Here is a 21,555-nt window from a genome sequence, read left to right as displayed (position 1 = left end):
TGAATAGGCATTATCTTCATTTGTTATTCACAAAAGCATCTTGCTGTCTCAAAAGTATTTGCATAAGTTTAGCACTATAACTACTGCCTTTATAGCTGTGTTTAATCAAAACAACAATCCATTATTATTTATTTTTACAAAAATTATAATTCCATCAATATTCAATGAAAAGAAATTCTTTTTTCCAATATTGATACACTTTGCAACTAGAAAAACAAAAAACAATGTTCCTTAAGCGCTGCCTTTAGCACAGTTGTTTTGTATTATGCTAGTATGTTGCACACTGAAAAAGAATTTCACCAAACTTATTTTATGGTAGAAATATCCTTAAAACATGAAAAATTACTTGAGAAGCAGAATGACATACGATATTAAGTCTTGTTTTCAGAGAAATCAAAGAAAATTTGGTGGTGTTTATATGCTTAAAATAGACAAACAAATAAAAATTGGCCAAAGGGCTAAGATAAACAAACTTATTTTCCCTTTAAATCAAGTTGTTTTGTTTTTTAGGCAAATAGTTTTTTCTTGTTTTAAACATAAATGTTAATACAGCTTGTTAGATTTATCTGAAAATAAGACAAAACAAAGTTTATACAAAATTCTATCATTACAGCCTACTTCTCAAGTAAATGAATCTTATTTTAAGAATGTTTAGATGTTTTTACAGGAAAACAAGATATTTTTGTTTTTATTTTTGTTTTTTTGCAGTGCACTAATGAGAATCTTTTAAGGCAAATCCACATTGACATGTTACCTGAAGTCAGGACTGCGGTTGGGTTTTAGGCCATAGAAGCCAGCAGACAATGTCAAGAGCCATCTGGGAATTAAATTTCCATTTTCACATTCCAAATACGGAGCTGACCAATGAATCTGAGTTTTGTCTATAATATAACTTTCTCCACTGCGCACAGACGCGTCATAAAAGGCAAAATCTTGACTCAGCACAAGCTTTTGGAGATGGGTCTTCTTTTTGTTTTTATGCTCATGGAACCATACGGAATCTGCCGTTCTGTTTTTTAACATACGGTGGGCATTGCTGGATAAATCCTGGAGAACAATCTCTCCACCTGCCCGTGTGGCCTGGAGGTAAACAGGTTGCCCTTTAGGTACGGTCTCTGAGCCCAAAGTGACCACCGCTCGATGGATCTTTAGGTCTCCCTCCAGGATACTCCTGACCAGAGCATGGTACCACTCCATGTCACGTCTGGGGTTCTGATCCGTTGACCTGTTGGCTTGTAGGATCATGTTTAGGAAGTTCGTGGCGTGAAGGACCGTGTCCAGCACGCCGCGCATGGAGTGATGCGCGTCTCCGTGAGTCCTTCCCCGCAACAACGCCAGCTCATATCTTCTGGAGCAATTAGCGTGTTTTAAGGTGGAGGAATCCCCCGTGTGCAGAAACGCAGTCACCACTCGGGGTACCTGCTCCTCGATCTTCTGCGCTAAACCCGAATGGAGCTTCCGGAGATGCGCTTGCTTGTTATTCTGCGTATTATAAATGGGCAGCTTCGCCTTTAGGTCCCGATCGTGTTCCACATATCTATAATTTGATCCAATAACAACTCCTACTTGCAAGAGTAACGATATCCGGATTATGGCCATATCCTTCAATCCCTTTCTGTTACTTTACCAGCTTCTGTTCACCGAATCTGATGCGAGAAATCACAGCTGGAACGAATCAAATCAGCAAATCATTTTTTCACCTGTGGATATTCACGCATTTCTGCCACCTGATCCCTGTGCGTTTAGTGTATCAGTAATCCATTTCTCATCTCAGTGGTGTTGTTGGTAAGTATCCGCTCGTCAGTGATGTTGTTCGGTGTCGTATCTCCAGATAGCCTACTTGCAGGAGCAGATGTAAAGGATCTCCGACGCTCTCCTCCCAATATGATGCTGGACCACAACAGACGTGATCAAATCAGAGTGTGTGAGAGAGAGAGAGAGAGAGAGAGAGAGAGAGAGAGAGAGAGAGAGAGAGAGAGAGAGAGAGAGCGGCTCTAACGATGTCTGATTCGTCAGGGAATCGTTTGTGGAGTCGGTTCTTTTCGCGAAACGAACTGGTCCTTTCCGAGCGCTTCTAGAGTTCTCGGCTTTTTTAATCGGCTCATTGAAATGAACTGTTCGAAAGAACCGATTCGCTGAAATAAGTCGGATATCCACGCAGCACCAGCATCCCGTCTTCCTCATCACCTTATAGGGTTGAGGAAAGAGCCCTTGATTGGTGTATGGCCATTTTTGCTGTCAATCTTTCGACGGAGAGAGTGTTTGGCAGAGGAATGGAAAGAGCTGTCCGGTTCTGAATGGCAAAACATCCATAAAACGACGATAAATCACATTAAGGTCTCGGGTTTCGGTAAAAATAGACGCTCGTTGGGCAGGAATACATTTATAAAAGGTCTGCTATATAAGTTTTACATAAACGTCAACAAGGCGAGCCTGTTTACAAGAAAATCGCTCTGAGAAACATATGAAAAACAGCGCGTGAGACTAGCTACTGTCAGGGGAAATTATGAGCGCGTTAGGAGAAATAAAAGCATAAACAAAAGATAAATACAATTTGAAGTGCTATAGTTGTACATTATAATAAACAGACCGCTTCAAGTTCACACAGGAAGTGTTCTTGAGGTATTTTTTTAATTGAGGGTATAGACTACACATCCAGCAGACGGTGTCTTCGGCCCTTGCAGCAGGAGGGTCGCGTTTTAAAGACGCCGCGTCAGCCTATAGTTTTATAAACATGTCTTGAGACCCCGTCCGTTGCGCTCCGCCTGACTGTTTCTGACGCAAGAAGGCGCCCTGTGTGAACGGCCCCTAGTGCGGTTATGCTATAGGCTAATGCAAATTATATGCCGCATAAAAGCTGTGGCAGAGCCGTTTGCTTCATGGAGGACTCGAATATGCACCACATCGTTTGTCGTTCACTGGGGGAAATATACTGCAGTAAAGCGAACAGCATAAAATGAACGCATGCGACTGCACGAGCTTGCGAATCATGCTGCAATATGAGTCATCATCACCGCACGAGCGCTCAATCCAGATATGTAAACAAGGAGATATACTGAACGGACTCTGAACGCGTGCGTCAGTAACGCAAATGACTCAAGCGTCTAAATGAAGTGAAACGGCATGGAGACATCATTCTGCAGATGCGGATGTTATGAGGTTACCAGAGTATTTTATACTGCACACATGGAATTGTTTTTAAACAACGGAAATATAACATATTGTATATTCCAGTTCCAGTTTGTATTATATGTTCTTTTTTTACAGTGTCATTAAATGTTTTGTGTTTCATAAAACTGTTTTCCTGTTTATAATTAGCTAAAAAGGCAACAAATACAGTTTTATTACATTTAACCTCCTGAGACCCAAGCGTGTGACATTTTTCCTTTTTTAAAAAAAAAAAAAAAAAAAAGTAGTTTTTAGTGAAAATAGTTTTTCTAAAAAGTGATGTCCACATATGTGGACAGTGGGACTACGTTGTGTAACTGTAAATAATACCAAGCCATAGAAAGTTAAAAAAATATATATTATGTGTCGGTTATTCGTGTTTTTGAGACGCTACAGACATTACAGCTGATTTATTGTAAAGCTGATTTGGAACAATGTGTATTGGGAAATAAAAATGTGTATTGGGAAATACACAAATAAAAAACTACAAATACAATTTATTTGAATAGAATGAACCCTTGTGTTACAATGTTTTTTTCAACTTTGGCAACAAAGTCTCAATTTTCTCTATTTGCACAATCAAACAAACAAGTGATAGCCAGTGCTAAATCATTTTATCAATTAGAAATTTGCATAATTAATTCTAATTCAAAGTAATCATCAGCATCGTCCAATCATTACCAACCATGTTCAAATAAAATTTAGCAATTAAAAATTCTGAATCTATGTACTGATTATCATCTTCCCATGACTGTCTATCATGTTGAGTGGACGTTAGGGGTGCATGCTTCATAGGAAAGCTATAGGATACTCCCTTGCTCTGTTGCTCCCTACTTAGGGAAATGACTTAACCTCCAGTGTGCTGTCTGTCTGCACTGGTCTCAGAACAGTTTTAAATGCACCTTATTTTCATCCTAACTCTGTATAAAGCCTCTTAAAGCAACCCTCTGGGGTCTGAGGGTATTTTGGGCCATGGAGAAGTTTTGACATGCCTTGACCTTTGTGCTTTTTTCAGTTGCTTAAAAACATATTAATGGCTAAAGTCTGATAACACTGTATTCAGCACAAACTGGGCTACAATAATATGTGAGCAACATGTGTGTACATGTTTGTATTTTTGAGAAATTAACATTTATGCATGTTTTTTTAAAAACTTGAAATAAGGCCATATAACACATACTAATTATTTGTCCACAAGACTTTTGAGAACTAGATCTTGTAGCCTAGAGTTTTTGCTACAAAATGATGTGAAACCCATCCTGATCACTCACTCATTCATACAAAACAATATAGTAATTTAACTTTTGTAAGACAATTTTAGTATTAGGTCATATGCGAGGAGGCGTGAACTATCATGAATATTGATTGTAATTCACAGCTGGGGAGACAAAGACCCCTCACCTGGGCCTATCAATTAGGAATGTGAGAGTGAATGTGAGGAGACTTAATGATCAAAATCAAGTTTTAAGTTAAAAGAAGTAATCTGACTATATTTTTTCTTTACATAAAGACTTTACTTAATTTTAGACCTACACTACTGTTTAAAAGAAGTCTCTTCTGCTCACCAAGACTGCATTTATTTGATCCAAAATACAGTAAAAACATTGTGTGAACTCATTTTACAATTTAAAAGAACAGTTTTCTATTTGAATATATTGTAAAATGCAATTTGTGATCAAATCTGAATTTTCAGCATCATTACTGCAGTCTTCAGTGTCACATGATCCTTCAGAAATCATTATAAGATGGTGATTTTCTAATATGGTCATATTTAAAGTGTATTTTACTCATTTAACATGAACAGATATTTGCAAGCTCAAGCTTTGTTGATAATAATGAGGCAGCATAAACACTAGTTAAAATATAATCTAATTATTTTTATATCATATTACATATCATATTTATATCATACAGCATACAATTTAAATTTCAAATTTCAATACTCTGAATCCTGGCTGGCAAGTCTGGAAACAAATATATACTATAACAAATATAGTAAAATATGTACATGTTTATATAAAATAGCATGTCAACTAATGCAAGCAAAACTAAATGCCTTACTCGTCCGAAATTGTATCCTCGGCTGGATCAAGTCTCTTTTCAAAATACAAACATTCATCGGAGTCCCGCTCTTCTTCTGAGGAAAATGTTAACTCTTCCATAATATCCAGGAGCTTCATCGCCTGTGTATCATGTGATCTTCCAAACGTGCAGAAAAGTGAATGAACTAGATGTTTTTACGGCACAGTCGGGGGAGTTTACCATTTGCATTGATCGTCTCAGTACATTAGCGTATGAATGGCGCGCTCTGCTGGTGGGTGGGATCACATTAGGGATAATTAGCTGAGCCAGGAGTAATTGTACATTGCATTGTTTCATACAGATTACATTGCAGGAAAATATTTGTTTTAAATTTGAATTGTTTTATTTAAAAGTAGACATTTTAAGCTTTCTTTAGACATATGTTTCATGTTTGTGTGATAAGTATTCGTGGAGTTTAAGTTCATTTTTGTGACGTGTTTCAGAAATATGCTCGCAAACCCAGAGACTGCTGAAAGCTCACCCTTTTTATTTTCTTTATTTTACAAAAGCACAAGATTTTGTTGTTATTGTGAGTGTACACAAATAAAAGAAGACCCTTTATAGTCTCTAATGTTGTCTTACAATAATCTGTATGCATTTGGGGTCTCAGGAGGTTAATACATAAGAGTAATATGACTTTTCTTTATTCTTTTTTCTTTTCTTTTTTTTACAGATTTTGCCATAGTTCTACTGAAATAAGTATAAGCAAACAGCAGGTTCTCTTTGTGAAAACTTTGGATAGTGTGACAACATGACCCATTATAAGTTAAATGAACTGTATATTTGTTCCTGGGCAATAATAGTGTAATTTATCAATAGTTTTTTTGTAGCCAATACTTTAAGGTATGAACCTACACTCACCTAAAGGATTATTAGGAACACCTGTTCAATTTCTCATTAATGCAATTATCTAATCAACCAATCACATGGCAGTTGCTTCAATGCATTTAGGGGTGTGGTCCTGGTCAAGACAATCTCCTGAACTCCAAACTGAATGTCAGAATGGGAAAGAAAGGTGATTTAAGCAATTTTGAGCGTGGCATGGTTGTTGGTGCCAGACGGGCCGGTCTGAGTATTTCACAATCTGCTCAGTTACTGGGATTTTCACGCAAAGAATGGTGTGAAAAGGGAAAAACATCCAGTATGCGGCAGTCCTGTGGGCGAAAATGCCTTGTTGATGCTAGAGGTCAGAGGAGAATGGTCCGACTGATTCAAGCTGATAGAAGAGCAACTTTGCCTGAAATAACCACTCGTTACAACCGAGGTATGCAGCAAAGCATTTGTGAAGCCAAAACACGCACAACCTTGAGGCGGATGGGCTACAACAGCAGAAGACCCCACCGGGTACCACTCATCTCCACTACAAATAGGAAAAAGAGGCTACAATTTGCAAGAGCTCACCAAAATTGGACAGTTGAAGACTGGAAAAATGTTGCCTGGTCTGATGAGTCTCGATTTCTGTTGAGACATTCAGATGGTAGAGTCAGAATTTGGCGTAAACAGAATGAGAACATGGATCCATCATGCCTTGTTACCACTGTGCAGGCTGGTGGTGGTGGTGTAATGGTGTGGGGGATGTTTTCTTGGCACACTTTAGGCCCCTTAGTGCCAATTGGGCATCGTTTAAATGCCACGGCCTACCTGAGCATTGTTTCTGACCATGTCCATCCCTTTATGGCCACCATGTACCCATCCTCTGATGGCTCCTTCCAGCAGGATAATGCACCATGTCACAAAGCTCGAATCATTTCAAATTGGTTTCTTGAACATGACAATGAGTTCACTGTACTAAAATGGCCCCCACAGTCACCAGATCTCAACCCAATAGAGCATCTTTGGGATGTGGTGGAATGGGAGCTTCGTGCCCTGGATGTGCATCCCACAAATCTCCATCAACTGCAAGATGCTATCCTATCAATATGGGCTAACATTTCTAAAGAATGCTTTCAGCACCTTGTTGAATCAATGCCACGCAGAATTAAGGCAGTTCTGAAGGCGAAAGGGGGTCAAACACAGTATTAGTATGTGTTCCTAATAATCCTTTAGGTGAGTGTATATAGACCTTAAAAAAATAATGGAGTAAAAACTATGACATTTTGCCTCATGAACCCCTATTTAAAGCACACTTTCAGCATTAGTGCACTTATTTTAACCTGGTAGATACATCACTTAAAAAGTCAAATTTAAAAAAGTTTGCCATTCTGCCAGCTGTTTTGAGATTGTCCAGTGTTTTTTTTTTTTCTCATTACAAATATCTTGCTTCTAATATTTTGTGCATTCTAGTTGATTCTGAATGCATTAGGCCATTAGGTTCCCTTTGCTTGGACATAAAAAGATGTGCTCAACAATAACTTTCTGGCTTATATTTCTCGATGTTTGATGTGATGGGCTTGGTGTGTTACTTTATGTAAAGCTCCAGAATGTCATGCTCCAGACTGCCATGTCTCTCCAAGCCTTTAGTTAGTATTAGCCACTGATTTACTCCATAGTTTGACTGCTCATTATGTTCATTTGTATCATCTGTGTTTTACCCTATATAAGTTTGCTTGTTTCAATCAATTGTGTTCAGTTTTGTGCCTTCTTTGCCTGGGATATTCAAGCTCTGTAAAGCTAAATTCTCCTTTGCTTAGTGTTTTTACATTATACTCACCTTTTTGTTCCCTTTTATAATGGAAGCTCAGCTTTTTTCACAATTTTCGTTGTACTTTGTTATAATTTAGGCCAGTTGGAGGCAGTCACCTTCCAACAACAACGGGGGGCACAGGTGGTGCATCAGCCAGTCATCTCAGTCAGTCGACCCGTGTCACCTGCTCAGGTGCATTAGGCTCCAGTATGATACACTAGAATCATACATTCAGAAGTGTTTTGTAACAATGTACAAATACTCTACTTTAAAAAAAATATAATACTATATAAGTCAACAGAAATAATATTTCTGTTGACTTTCACTTAAGAAGAATAAATAAGAATAATGTCACATCAAATGTTAAAACCTGAAAATAGCTCTGAACATTGTTACATGTCACTAGTTTTCTGGTTAACACCTGGCGTTTGGTGTTCCAGGCATTAGATAGTCTACTATTATTATCTTAAAAATGTTTTAAAAATATAACACCTGACTACATAATAGAAAATATCTGTTTACGTCATCAAAACCTTGATTCTTAAAGTTACACGTTGAATAAAAAACCTGACACTGTTGCAAGGTGTCTATAGTTTGTGTCAGAAGTATCAGAAGCTTGTACTTCATAGGCAGTTATACATTAAAATTGTACAATCTTTCTGTCTTGTTTTAAAATAAAATAAAAGAAGGCACTAATGCAGCAAGCTCTAAATGCCTTTAAAAACATTCATCTTGATTCTAAATGATCATCTGAAGAGCACATACATTAATACACTTTATTAGAGTTTGTACTAGATCTGCCATAAAAAAAAAATAAAATAAAAATTATATATATATATATATATATATATATATATATATATATACATATATACATACAACAGTTAGTTCCGGTCCTCAAATCTGATTGGATGAGAGATGTTCCATGAGCACTGATGGTCTGACGGGATCAGCACTCAGACCTTTAACTGTGTGTATCACTCCGCTTGTGTTCGTGCCATTCTAAACTATGGCGTAAGAGCAGTGCATATCTGTTAGGTGTTACGCCCGTTTCACACATACTCCATTTGCAGTGTGAATGCGGTGCCTATGCGGTGCGTATTTTTTTCCGTACCCGTTAACAGGTTAGAGCTTTTACACTGCACGCGGATGCAGTCCGTCGATCCGTTCCAGTTGCGGTGCGTATACAGCAGTGCAGCGATGGTTTCCGCACCGAGTCTATTTTTGCTGTGCTGCACCGCACTGAATTAAAGTGGCAGCGCATTGTTCACATTAAAATAGACATAGATTGTCAAGAAACTGTAATAATTTCATCATATACGCATAATTACAGTTAATGTGTTCTACAGTTACTAAATTACAGGGTCAAGAAAAACAAAAAAGTATGATTATAGTCCCAAAACTTGCAAAATGCCATCATATATGATTTTTTTACCCTAAAAAAAGACAGAGTGAACCCAAATGCATCTCATTCTTCTCCTTCTTAGCAACAGATATAGCGCGATAGCTTTTCTTCTGTCAACAACTCGAACTACATGTAAAACAAAGAATCACAATGATTAAAATTAATTTTCATACTGTTTCAATGTCTTAAACAATGTCAAAGTTAAAATTCCTTACACATTTTTGATTTTGTGGCACACAGAAACTGCGGATCAGTTGCGCACTGCAAACGCAGCATATGTGAAAGCACTATAGTGCGTGCTGCTCCTGTACCACATACGCACCGCATACGTACCGCTTACGCACTGCACACAGAGTATGTGTGAAACGGGTGTTAGTCTTTATTTTTTGAAATTACATATGTTAGCCAGCAGGTGGTGAAAAAATAAAATTTTTGTGTGTAATATGAGCCAGTTGGGGACGTAATGTGAATCCGTTAGTCATTGTTTACATAGAACAGTGCTCTGTGATCACTCGTATTACCACTACATTACTTAAGCTAGGACATTGTTTTAAATGGCTTTAAATTAACAATTTCAGTATTAAGGCTCATTGCAGCTGATTGAAAAAAAAGACCGTAAAAAGACACATAGACACGCACACACCCATCAATCCATCCTTGTTTATCCAATAACTTGTTAGAAACAGCGCAAGCCGTGATAATATTTCTGAAGTGACATTTTTGAATTACTAACGGAGGTTTGGACGCATCATTTGTTTTGAACCAGCAACGGCAGATTCTGATCCATAGCGTAATAATGTAGTTCCATGCACAACTGTGTTTTTATGACCTTACTCGGTTTTTCCTATTTTTTATTTTTTATTTAATTGTTCATTTAACTGTTGTATATAAGCTATATCACACAAGCAAGAGTGCGATATGGCCCTACATCAGCACTGATGTAGGGCCATATCGCACTCTTGCTTGTGTGATATTACTTAATATATATATATATATTTTATTTTTATTATTATTTTTTTTCTACACATTTTAATGTTAATGTATATTTAAAGTCTTCCAAAGTACTATGATCAGCATTAACAACATTAAATCATCATGAAGACTCAAGGACACAATTAAGACCCCCATTGTGACATCATGAGGACTGCATTATGACATCGTAGATGCACCATTCCGGAATCATAGAGGCCCCATTATGACATCATATAACCCTGATTATGACATCATTAAGACCCCATTATGACATCATAAAGACACAAAGGTGCCTCTATGATGTCATACTTGGACCTCTGTTTCATAAATTGGGGGACAATTACTCATTTAATCAGTCAGAGCAGTTCAATAATCAGCTGTGAGATTATTCATGCCATTTACTTGTAGTTTCAATACGCACATTTAAAATCAGTTGCTTTAATACTGAAGTGTTTTTATCATGTGCTACTTGGATGTTTACTTAAGTCAATTTCCGTAAAACCATCTTTACTGTTACTATGACAATTGGATACTTTATGCAACACTGTCTGCATGCAAGACAGTTCAAAAATATGTACATAAAGGCTGCTTATATAGGTTACAGCTGTTGGTTTGTGCTTATGTTATATCAAAGAGCGAATAAGGAGGAGGAGACTGACCAATTGTATCATATTTAAAAATTGTAACACACAGTATGACAGCTATAAGAATGGAAGTTCCACCTCTCAGTTAAAAGAGCCAGTTGTCTTATTGGCAAAGGCAGCACCTGGTCTCAGTTAGCCCCTGCTGGTAGATGCCATAATTACACTATTACCACCATCACATATATTTAATTATATTAAGGTTAAAATTAAGATTTAATTAAGTACTATTTATTTACGCTTATAGGTTTGTTTGGACGATTAATTTCAATCAATGAACCGTTTGAGTCATTTGAGCCATCACATAACAGCCACCAAAAGTTTAGGGATTTAGCCCTGCCTAGTTCAAACATAAATCTGGCTCAATATGATACTATTGTAAACAAACTGCTAATTGCATTGTTAGCTTGGCAAGCAGATTTGAAGATTTTGGCTTTTCCTCAATCAAAGATATAGAAGTTGTATTTGTGTGCCTCCAGAGTGAACCGACTTTCCTTAAAATGACTTCGGACCATGTGTAAAAATTAGTTCAGAATATGCTCTTGCAATGACTAATAGGCCTATGCTGTGGGCAAATATTGGGTTTGTGTGTTAACAGCTCTCTGCGGTCATATTTGCAGATCAGAGCAGAGTCATATTTTTAAGGAATGAATATCCTTAACAAACAATTGTGTTATATTGCTTATCTAGAGTAGGCCTATATCTTATCACACTGCAGAGCTGCAATTTTTATGTTGTACTTTTTTTCTGTTGTTGTTAATTAGGTCATATGACATATGTTCTTGTGCACACAGTGGTTCCCTTATTGACACTGTATTAGTGTGGAAACTCCTTGTAGAATATGGAAGTTTACCCAGAATTCTTAAATATCAAATGTATCATTTCAAATTTGAGAATAACCTAAACATTGATTGAAGAGATAGGAAAGAGGTCTTACCCTGTTTTTATATGAAACAGATTTCAAATGTGATGTGGAAAGTCTACTAACATAAACTTGATGTTTAATACATTAATACTTCATAAATACATTTAAATGAATGAAAATGTAACAATAATAATAAAAAAGCACACACAAAATAAATCAATACATTTCCCTTGTATTTCATTATAGTAGTATATTAGTCATTTTCATTTTTGTCATTTTCTTTGGGTTGATGTTTAATTTTTCACGTCTTTTCATGGTTACGGTGATCTGCACGTCACTCATCGATGATGGCCATCACCATTGTGTAGTTTATGATTAATTTAATATTACCTTAATAATGTAATTTTGCGTAATTCAGCTCTCCATAGATTTATACTTAATGTTGTATATATAATACACAGTTAACATAAAATATGCAATAATGTGCATAGTTTCAGTTGTGAAAAATGTTGTATAGTGAGGATGTTTTCAATTAATCTAATTACATTTAACCTACATATTTACATATTATAAACATTTACAAAGTCAAAATAGAATAAGGACTATTTTTATGTACATAATTGAAAAAATACATTAAGTTCCTATGGACAATCAGGGTCACGGCATCAACTTGAAAGCCTCTTATTATTTGAAATGAAATATATTTGAGAACTTTGCATTTTTGCAGTTTTTCTAGGCATGGTAATTGTCTTCGATTAAAGCATAGTTATCATATTCCATGATTTATTTTCAGACCAAATGACCTTTAGAATAACATCAGGCACAGTCACTTTGTGTTGATTCAGCTGTTTACGTTTTCTTCTCAGCTGTGGCTGAACTGAAGGACATCAGTGTTAGAAAAGTCATAGGCACTTACATGCCTGTTCCGGTTGCTGCCAGCAAGCTGCATGAGTCTGTGATTGTTTGTAGCTTGCTAGCCTTCTTAGCATTGATGTACTTCTACGTACATCGTTTTATCCTTTGCCATTTAACTGCACGCTTAATTTTCTTTTTCTCTTTTCTACCATTTCAAGTACGGTAGAAAAGCACGGTAGGTAATTTTCTTTTTCTCTTTTCTACCACACACTCCCCTTTTCTTTTTTACTTATTTTTTATGCTTGTCTACACCTCGGGTTTCGACTGCATGCATTCGTTTTATCCACTGTGTTTTAAATGGATTATTGCATCAATCTCAACCACCACAACAACAGCAAAAAATTGTGTGAGGGATTCACATCAATCTCAAACCCTCGTCGCTCAAGAACAAACATAACAACAACACAACAACTAACTATTGCGGTAAGTCATGGCATCAACTCATATTATTGCTTCCTGCATTGCATGCCACATGTTTACTATAGCTTCTTTCATCAGCAGTGAAGGATTCACACATGATGATGTAAGGGATTAGTCAGGCTGATGGAGAAGGTTAATGAGTTAGAGGCACGCATCTGAACGCTAGTGGGGGTCAGTGAGAAAGAGAAGCCGGTAGATACTGTTTCGGATGTGGATAGAACAGTGAGCAACACAAACACACTTTGGTTCTGGCTGTAGAACCCCCACAGAAGGGTGTTTGGCTGATGTCTCGGTGGCATACTCGCTCAGCAAAGTGACACCACTCTCCCATTCCTGTTAGGGTTTCCAGTCGATTCCCCCCACTTAGTGATGCACCCACTGATAATCATGTTTAAAGCGCCCTTGTTATTGGCAATTCTATTGTAAGGGATGTTGACGTTGAAATAGAGACGCCAGCCACTATTGTTAAATGCAGTTAGGGGGCTCGGGTGTTTGATATCAAATCAACATATTTAACTAGAAATGTCACATTTAACTACAAAAATAAAGTGTAATAGTTTGCCCTTAAGAGATTTCATATTAAAAAAATTATAATAATTATAACACCATTTACTGTAACCACGGTACAGGAAGGAGTAATGAATGAATAGTGAGTAATGAGTAATGTCATGTGTAGTTGAAAAGCCTATTAGTTGATGTTAATGCATGGCACATTGTTGTCTTCTCTTTTCCTCATCAGTAGACCAACATAAGCAGGGGGGTTTTCCAGTAAGAAATTACATAATTCACATAAATCCATAAAACCAAACTGATTTGATTACCTCACATGCAATGCTTTACAGGATGAGTAGTTCACTCATAAAAGGTGTACTGTCTTTTGTTCAATTTTCTAATACATTATTACTTTGAAATTAATGTTCTGATTCATCTCAGATCTGCTTGGTTTTATTCAAGGATAGAATTCTCCATTAAAGAATTTTAAAAGACATTTATGGGATAAAATACTTCCAGAACCCAGACTTCTGATGGTCAGTCTTGAGGTCAGTTACATGTCCATTTCTGCTAAATATTTGCATATGAGACCCTCAGAACATTCTCAGTCAGATAGGTGTCTGATAGACAATATGTTAAACAAGAAAAATAATGAAAAATAATCCTGAACAATAATTGATATTGGTTAGATATTGGTTAATTACGTTTGAAAACATTTGAGTTGGACAGAAAAAAGAACTAGTTTTCGTTCCTTTTACTGGCACTATCAGGTCCAGAAAGCTCATCAGATTGACCCTTCATACTTTAAAATTTCAACTGAAACAGAAGCTGCCTTTTCCGGCAATATCGCCTTTTCTGGACCGTCAAAGTGCTGCCACCCATGTACTTATAACGACCTGACAGAGCTCTCTTCTTCTAAAAATCATCATTTGTGTTCTGCTGAAGAGAGTCATACACATCTGGGATGGAGTCGAGGTAAGTGAGTGATGGTGGCGTAGTGGGCTAAAGCACATAACTGTTAATCAGAAGGTTGCTGGTTCGATCCCCATGGCCACCACCATTGTGTCCTTGAGCAAGGCACTTAACTCCAGGTTGCTCCGGGGGGGATTGTCCCTGTAATAAGGGCTCTATAAGTCGCTTTGGCGTCTGCCAAATGCATAAATGTAATAATGAGAACATTTTCATTTTTGGGTGAATTATTTCATTAACACCAGCCTACAGAGATTTTTTAATTTACTGTCAAAAATTGCATCAGTTATTTAAAATAAGCATTTAATATTAAAATGTGATACATTTTTTACAATATTGTACATTATCTAATAAAAACAAATATAAATTGATATATGTAAATATTTTCCTTTGGCTTTTAGGATTCAACATTTAAATTAGACTTAAATAAATTGTAATGATTCATATATTATATATGAAATGATATTATTGTCATGACTATTACGACTGCTGTGTGAGCCCAATGATGCTGATGTAAATCTGTAGCAGCAAAAAGCGTTCTCTTTTTCTCGCTCACTGAAACATATTCCACAAACATTAAATTCCCAAAGTTCGTTAACTAACATACAGTTGAAGTTTACATACACATTAGCCAAATACATTTAACCTCAATTTTTCACAAGTCCTGACATTTAATCATAGAAAATTAGACTTGTAGATGTTCACAATTATTAATTTTTTTCTGAGGTCTTGGCTCATTTCTTTTGATTTTCCCATGATGCCAAGCAAAGAGGCAAAGATTTTGCAGGTAGGCCTTAAAATACATTCACAGGTACACCTACAATTGACTCCAATTAGCCAAATAGCCTATCAGAAGCTAATTGGCTGATTGCCTAAAGGCTTGACATTATTTTCTGGAATTCTCCAAGCTGCTTAAAGGCTCAGTTAACTTAGTGTATGTAATGTTCTAACCCACTAGAATTTTTATATAGTCAATTAAAAGTGAAACAATCTGTCTGTAAACAATTGTTGGAAAAAGTACTTGTGTCATGTACAAAATAAGTGTACTCCCAGCAAATAGGGGACATCCCCCGGACATCCACTTAGGTCCGTATTTGGTCCGCTTTGTAACGTTCGCTGGCTAAAGTTTGCTAAAGTTTGCTTTTTTAATGACTTCAACCTAAGTGTATGTAAACTTCTGACTTCAACTGATATATCTTAAAATTTACCACAGGAAAAAGTGCAATGAAAACTGTAAAAAAAAAAAAAACTGTTGTAAAACTCTGAATGTGGTCCATTGACATCAGCCATTATATGATTGGCCAGAGAAGACTCACATGATCTAAGTTGATTGTTACACTCTCTGCATTGGTAAAAACAGAGGTTGATATCTCTGCATAGAATATCTCTGGTGCAGGTTACGCACTGCTTCTGTTTCTGATGTAAATACACTCATTTGTTAACATGGATGGCGAAAAAAATATGCGCTGCTTCTTTCTTGTTTCGGCTTTTGGTGTAAAACATAGTTTTAAAACATAAGAAGTTGCTGTTGCCATGGGAACAGAAATGCGGCATGCAGAGGGTTATAAGTTTTTGCAGGATAACTGAAGGAAGGTGGTTAGATAACTACATAATGGTAGTATAAATGGGTTGCTGTTACATTAAAGCATAAAAGATAGCAGTGGTGTTTTCCGTTATATAACACACATAAACCCATGAAACCAAAATGATTTGATTACCTTGTGAGCAATACTTTACCGGATGAGTTGTTTATTCATTACATCATAAAAGCTTGTATCTTTTTCTTTTATGTTGGTTTTATGTTTATTGAAGAATTTTCTGAAATGCCAATGAAGGAAATGAACAGGACAAAATACTTCCAGAACCTAGGCCTTTTAAAAAGTGGGTGGTCACTCTTGAGCACCATGTTATTTCCCTTCCTGCTGAATGTTGACACATGAGAGTGACAGATCCATAGCCAGAAAGGGTAACACAGGGTTAAAAGAGCTCAACAAGGATTTTTTTTTGTCTTGTCTGCTGGCTAAGGGAAAGCACACACACACAAACACACAAACACACACACATTGGTGCCGATATCATTATGATATAAAGATTTTTATACTGTACAAACTATAGATTATATCCCCTAACCCTCACAAAAACTTTCTGCATTGTTACATTTTCAATAAAACATAGTTTAGTATGTTTTTTAAGCTATTTAAATTATGGGGACACTAGAAATGTCCTCATAAACCACATTTATAGCATAATACCCTTATAATTACCAGTGTGTAACCTAAAAAAGTCCTCGAAAACCACTTAAACCTTTCCACACACACACACACACACACACATGAAACGTTTTCTCTCTCCAACTGGCCCCTGGGTCATCTTTATTGATGAGACCTGATTTAGTCTAAGCATGCCTGAATTGTCTAAATGACTATGATAATAGGGAAAGAAAAAGCAAATAATCCCGAACAGTAGTTAGCAGTACTAGTTTATTATTTGCAAGCAAAGAAATGCTCAAGTTAAATACCATATTATGATTTTTTTCACCCTTATACTGGCACTCGCAGGTCACATGAGACCAGGGGCGTAGCAGTCATTTTAAAAGTGTGGGGGACACAGAAGTCAGTAGGTGGCTCGCAAAGACCCTACACTTACAGTGCAGTATTAATATACCATGATCGCTCGTATTACTAATACATTGCCAAAGCTAGCTTTAAACAGACAACTTCAGGATTAAGGCTCATCACAGATGAGAGACACAACTGATTTATTACAGAACTCAAGGTGCTTACCTTTTATCAGAGTTTCCACATTGGATACATACTGTTTAAAATGGCGGAGACATCGCTGTTTCTATAGTGAATGATTTTGCGCACCGGCTACCGTGGAATAGGGAGGAATACCCCCGCTTGGATGTCTATTTTCCACTGAGAAAGCTGACAGCATCTCTGCTTGGTTGTGGCAACAGGTGATCACACTCTCTCTCTCACAGACACACACACACACACACACACACACACACACACACACATATCCATCCGTCTATCCTTGTTTATCCAATGACTTGTTAGAAACAGCACAAGTGATACTATTTCTGAAGTGACATTTTTTAATTACTAAGAAAGGCTTGAACGCATCATTTGTTTTGAACCAGCAATGGCAGATTCTGATCCGTTGCGTAAGAAAGTGCACAAATGTGTTTTTATGACTGTAGTCGGTTTTTCCTAATTTTTTAAAATGTACTTGTTCATTGAACTGTTGTGTATAAGCAATATAACACTCGTAATATGTGTTTTGACATATCATATTCTTGCTCGTGTGATATTGCTTAAATATAATATGATATAAGTAATATATTAATATAGACACACCGATCAGCCACAACATTAAAACCACCTGCCCAATATTGTGTAGGTCCCCCTAATGATGCTAAAACAGTCTCTCATCAACAAGGGATTTCCATCCACAGAACTGCTGCTCACTGAATGTTTTTTGTTTTTGGCTCCATTCTGAGTAAATTCTAGAGACTGTTGTGTGAAAATCCCAGGAGATCAGCAGTTACAGAAATACTCAAACCAGCCTGTCTTGCACGTCATCATCCATGTGATTATCTAATCAGCCAATCGTGTGGCAGCAGTACAGTGCATAAAATCATGCAGATACTGGTTAGGAGCTTCAGTTAATGTTCACATCAACCATCAGAATGGGGAAAAATGTGATCTCAGTGATTTGGAGCATGGCATGTTTTTTGGTGCCAGTTCAGCTGGTTTGAGTATTTCTGTAACTGATGATCTCCTGGGATTTTCATGCACAACAGTCTATGGTAACTCAGATAACCACTCTGTACAATTGTAGTGAGAAGAATATTATATTCAGAATGTTATTCTGAGGTGCAGGTTGGTGTTGTTTTGGTGGCACTAGGGGGACCTACAAAATATAAGGTAGGTGGTTTTAATGTTGTGGCTGATTAGTGTATATTTTTAATATTTGCAGTGTTTTAAAGATTCAAGTATTGCAAAATTATTGTAAAATTTTGCTAAATATGCAGCAATAATAAAGGGCATCTTGTGAAGCACTTGCTTCTTCTGGTCCTGAATAAATTATTTAATCAATTACAGTAATGACGATTTAATATTTGACTCTGTGCTTGTGCATTGTGGGATTTACATTTTTCCAAGTGGCTCCAGTGTTTTCACTACGCTCACCAAAATTCATTCAGATCCATTTAATGATTCGTTCAGTGGCCATGTCTAGTGACGCCAGAACGGGTCTTGTGTGAAATAAGTTAGTCAATGAATCAATGTGTATGTCTACAGACCTGCAAAGAGACTTTAGTTGAGGTTTTAAGCATAATAAGAACAAAGCAAATCTATCATGTCTCTAACATGACTGTTATCAAAAGACAACAATAATAGTCTTATATTATTATGAGTTTCAATAACATCTGTATGTTTTCATGTATATAAAAGCATGGCTACATTATTTTTGACTTCAGTAAAATGCATAAATGTTCTAAGAACACAGCAGATCTATCTGTTTTCCTACAGTATGTAGAATGCACACCAACATAGAGGTAAAAACTGGAGATGATATTAAAAATAACTTTACATATTTAACACAGATCTAGTAACCTGCATAAATTGGCAAAAAGAACCAATCAAACTTTTTCCTCACAAACAGAATGTAAAAATCATAACTTAATGAAGACTGATATAAACTCCACTTATAATGTGTGCGTAAAAGAAGGATTGTCCTTTGTTTTTTTCTGCAGTGCATTTCATGTAATGCTGCCAATCAAGAATGATATGCCGATAAATAACATTTGTTTGTGTGTTCCTCATCTCTAGATTATTCATTTAGATCAACATCAATGCCGATAAAAATCATGGATAAATAAGCATTGTTGACAGCAACTTAAATGAACAAAGCCGCTTTGACTCTGACTGACGGCCTATTATTAAAGGGTTATTTTAGCTCATGAAACTCACCTGTGATTGGCTGGATGGTTGTTCAATCAGCCAAAAGTATCAAAACACAAAGAATACTGTATACAAAGCCACAAATTGTACTTGGTATAGGTTGAGCTTAAAAAAGTGTGGGGGACCAAATCACCTTTTTAAAGCGTGCTGGGGACGTGTCACACTGCTACACCCTTGCACGAGAGCCAGAAAATGTCAGGCAAGATGCATAAGATGCAAATGTTTCACCACACAGAAATTCTTCTTTTTGAGTCATTTATGATTGCACAATGACCTCTTCTGCTCAGAACATGAACAACATTGAGTACATAAACTACAAATTAAAACATATTTTCATTTAATGGACTGAAATCATCTTTTTCAACAAATAGTGAAAGGAGGTGGTTACCCTGCAAACAGGAAATATTGATCGCCCAATTAATGAGGTCAAACTAAATGTAATTTTATATTATATAATATAATCATTAAAATGTTTGCAACTCTGTTACCAAAATTTGGGACGTACCTGATCTGAATATAATTTAAAAACATGATTTGTTTGATATATTTTCTTGTAATAAATATATTTAAATATATAATAATATTTTATTTTCAACTGGTGTTTTAAACTGGTACTTTCTGTATTATATGAAGTATATATTACACAATAGTTTATTTATAGGCCAATGGGAATTGTGTACCATAAGAATTGTTGAAAAAAAAAATAATAATAAATCAGAACACCAATTTATACTCTGCTTATGGAAAGTGCCAGTGGAAACTGCATTAACTCTATGTAGACTCTACAATATGCAGTCTAGCAATGACACTGAGAAGAGACTGACAAAAAACATAATTTATTTCCAGTGTTTTTCTTCTTTGCAGTTGGGAGTCACACATGAGCATACATAGGTTAGATGGAATCTGCACATAGAAGGATGAGGTCATGTATACTCTCCCGCCGAAGTACTGTTCATGCTGGCTACTGCACTGGTCAGCTCAAGGTTTTGACAAAGGCACCATACAAAAAATACACACATTTAAATGACTTCCTCAATAAGAGACCAGGGTAAAGACATATCCAGTGACAGAGCACGAGATGACTTAAGACTAGATGTATAAAGCAGTGGAAGCTCTAGGTCTGCTTTTGCATCATTATGTATAAAAAATATGCTTCTCTTCTTTCTTTTTTTTTTAACGTTCATGATAAAATTCAGTCATTCACAAGACATATTCCATATTAACAAACAACAAAATCAACAAAATGGCACCTTTCCTGTTACCAGAACCAGATGAGAGGCACTTTATTGTGAGGAAACAGAATTCTTTGTGATTTGATGACTTATTTGCTGTTAGTTTTTATTTTGCATTCAAAGGGTTAACCATTACAGTAAGCCTGGTACCACTACAGATGTTCAGGCTCTGGTGCTTTCAGTTTAACACTTACTTTCACAATCCTGTAGAAATATAAAAAGATTTATATTCTTTTTTCTTCCATGTTTATATCTGGCTGTCAAGATGCACTGTAAAAGAGATTTCCACAGCACACAGCACAGAAATCAGCCCTTATCAGGGCTCACCTTCAGAATAATAAAAAAGAAGTCTTCAAGTACAGAAATTATTTACACTTCTTTCACTAATGAAAACTGCAAAAAGCAATTGTGTTAGTCAATATAATAGCAAGCATATTACATTCTTCATATGAGAAACATTAGCGAGAGTTTTTTTTGACCTTCGTAACCTTGGAAGAGATGCCTTTTCTTTTGATATTACTATACTTCAGTAACAGTTTCACAAATGCATTTCTGTCCAAGAATTGTGCTGTCGCAGCAGCGGAGGCAGTCATAAATGTGAATTTTTTACAGCCTTTAAATAACAGGCCACTTCACCGTCATACACATATGCACGTTACAAGCTTCTCAAGAGAACCAAAAGCAAGGAGTAACACAAATTGTTAAAATTACTCCATTTACTTTTCGTATTAGCCTATACATATAGATATATACAATTTATAATATATATTCATATTTATAAATACTTTGTACTTTGGGGGT

The 21,555-nt window shown here is 36.3% G+C and overlaps 1 protein-coding gene across 1 annotated transcript in view; it reads right to left on the bottom strand.

Moving 5' to 3' along the window:
- gpr158a (G protein-coupled receptor 158a) overlaps nt 1–1,792 on the bottom strand; it is a 146,103-nt gene extending 144,311 nt beyond the window's left edge. The window contains exon 1 of the mRNA XM_052113439.1: nt 755–1,792. Within this exon, the coding sequence (XP_051969399.1) occupies nt 755–1,599 (845 nt within the window). The 5' untranslated portion in view covers nt 1,600–1,792. The remainder of the gene's footprint in view (nt 1–754) is intronic.
- Between the last annotated feature and the right edge of the window lie 19,763 nt (nt 1,793–21,555).

The sequence above is a fragment of the Xyrauchen texanus genome, chromosome 41 (assembly GCF_025860055.1).
Source record: "Xyrauchen texanus isolate HMW12.3.18 chromosome 41, RBS_HiC_50CHRs, whole genome shotgun sequence".
Lineage (NCBI taxonomy): Eukaryota > Metazoa > Chordata > Actinopteri > Cypriniformes > Catostomidae > Xyrauchen > Xyrauchen texanus.
The sequence above is the reverse complement of the archived record's forward strand: the minus strand, read 5'-3'. Positions and strand labels throughout refer to the sequence as shown.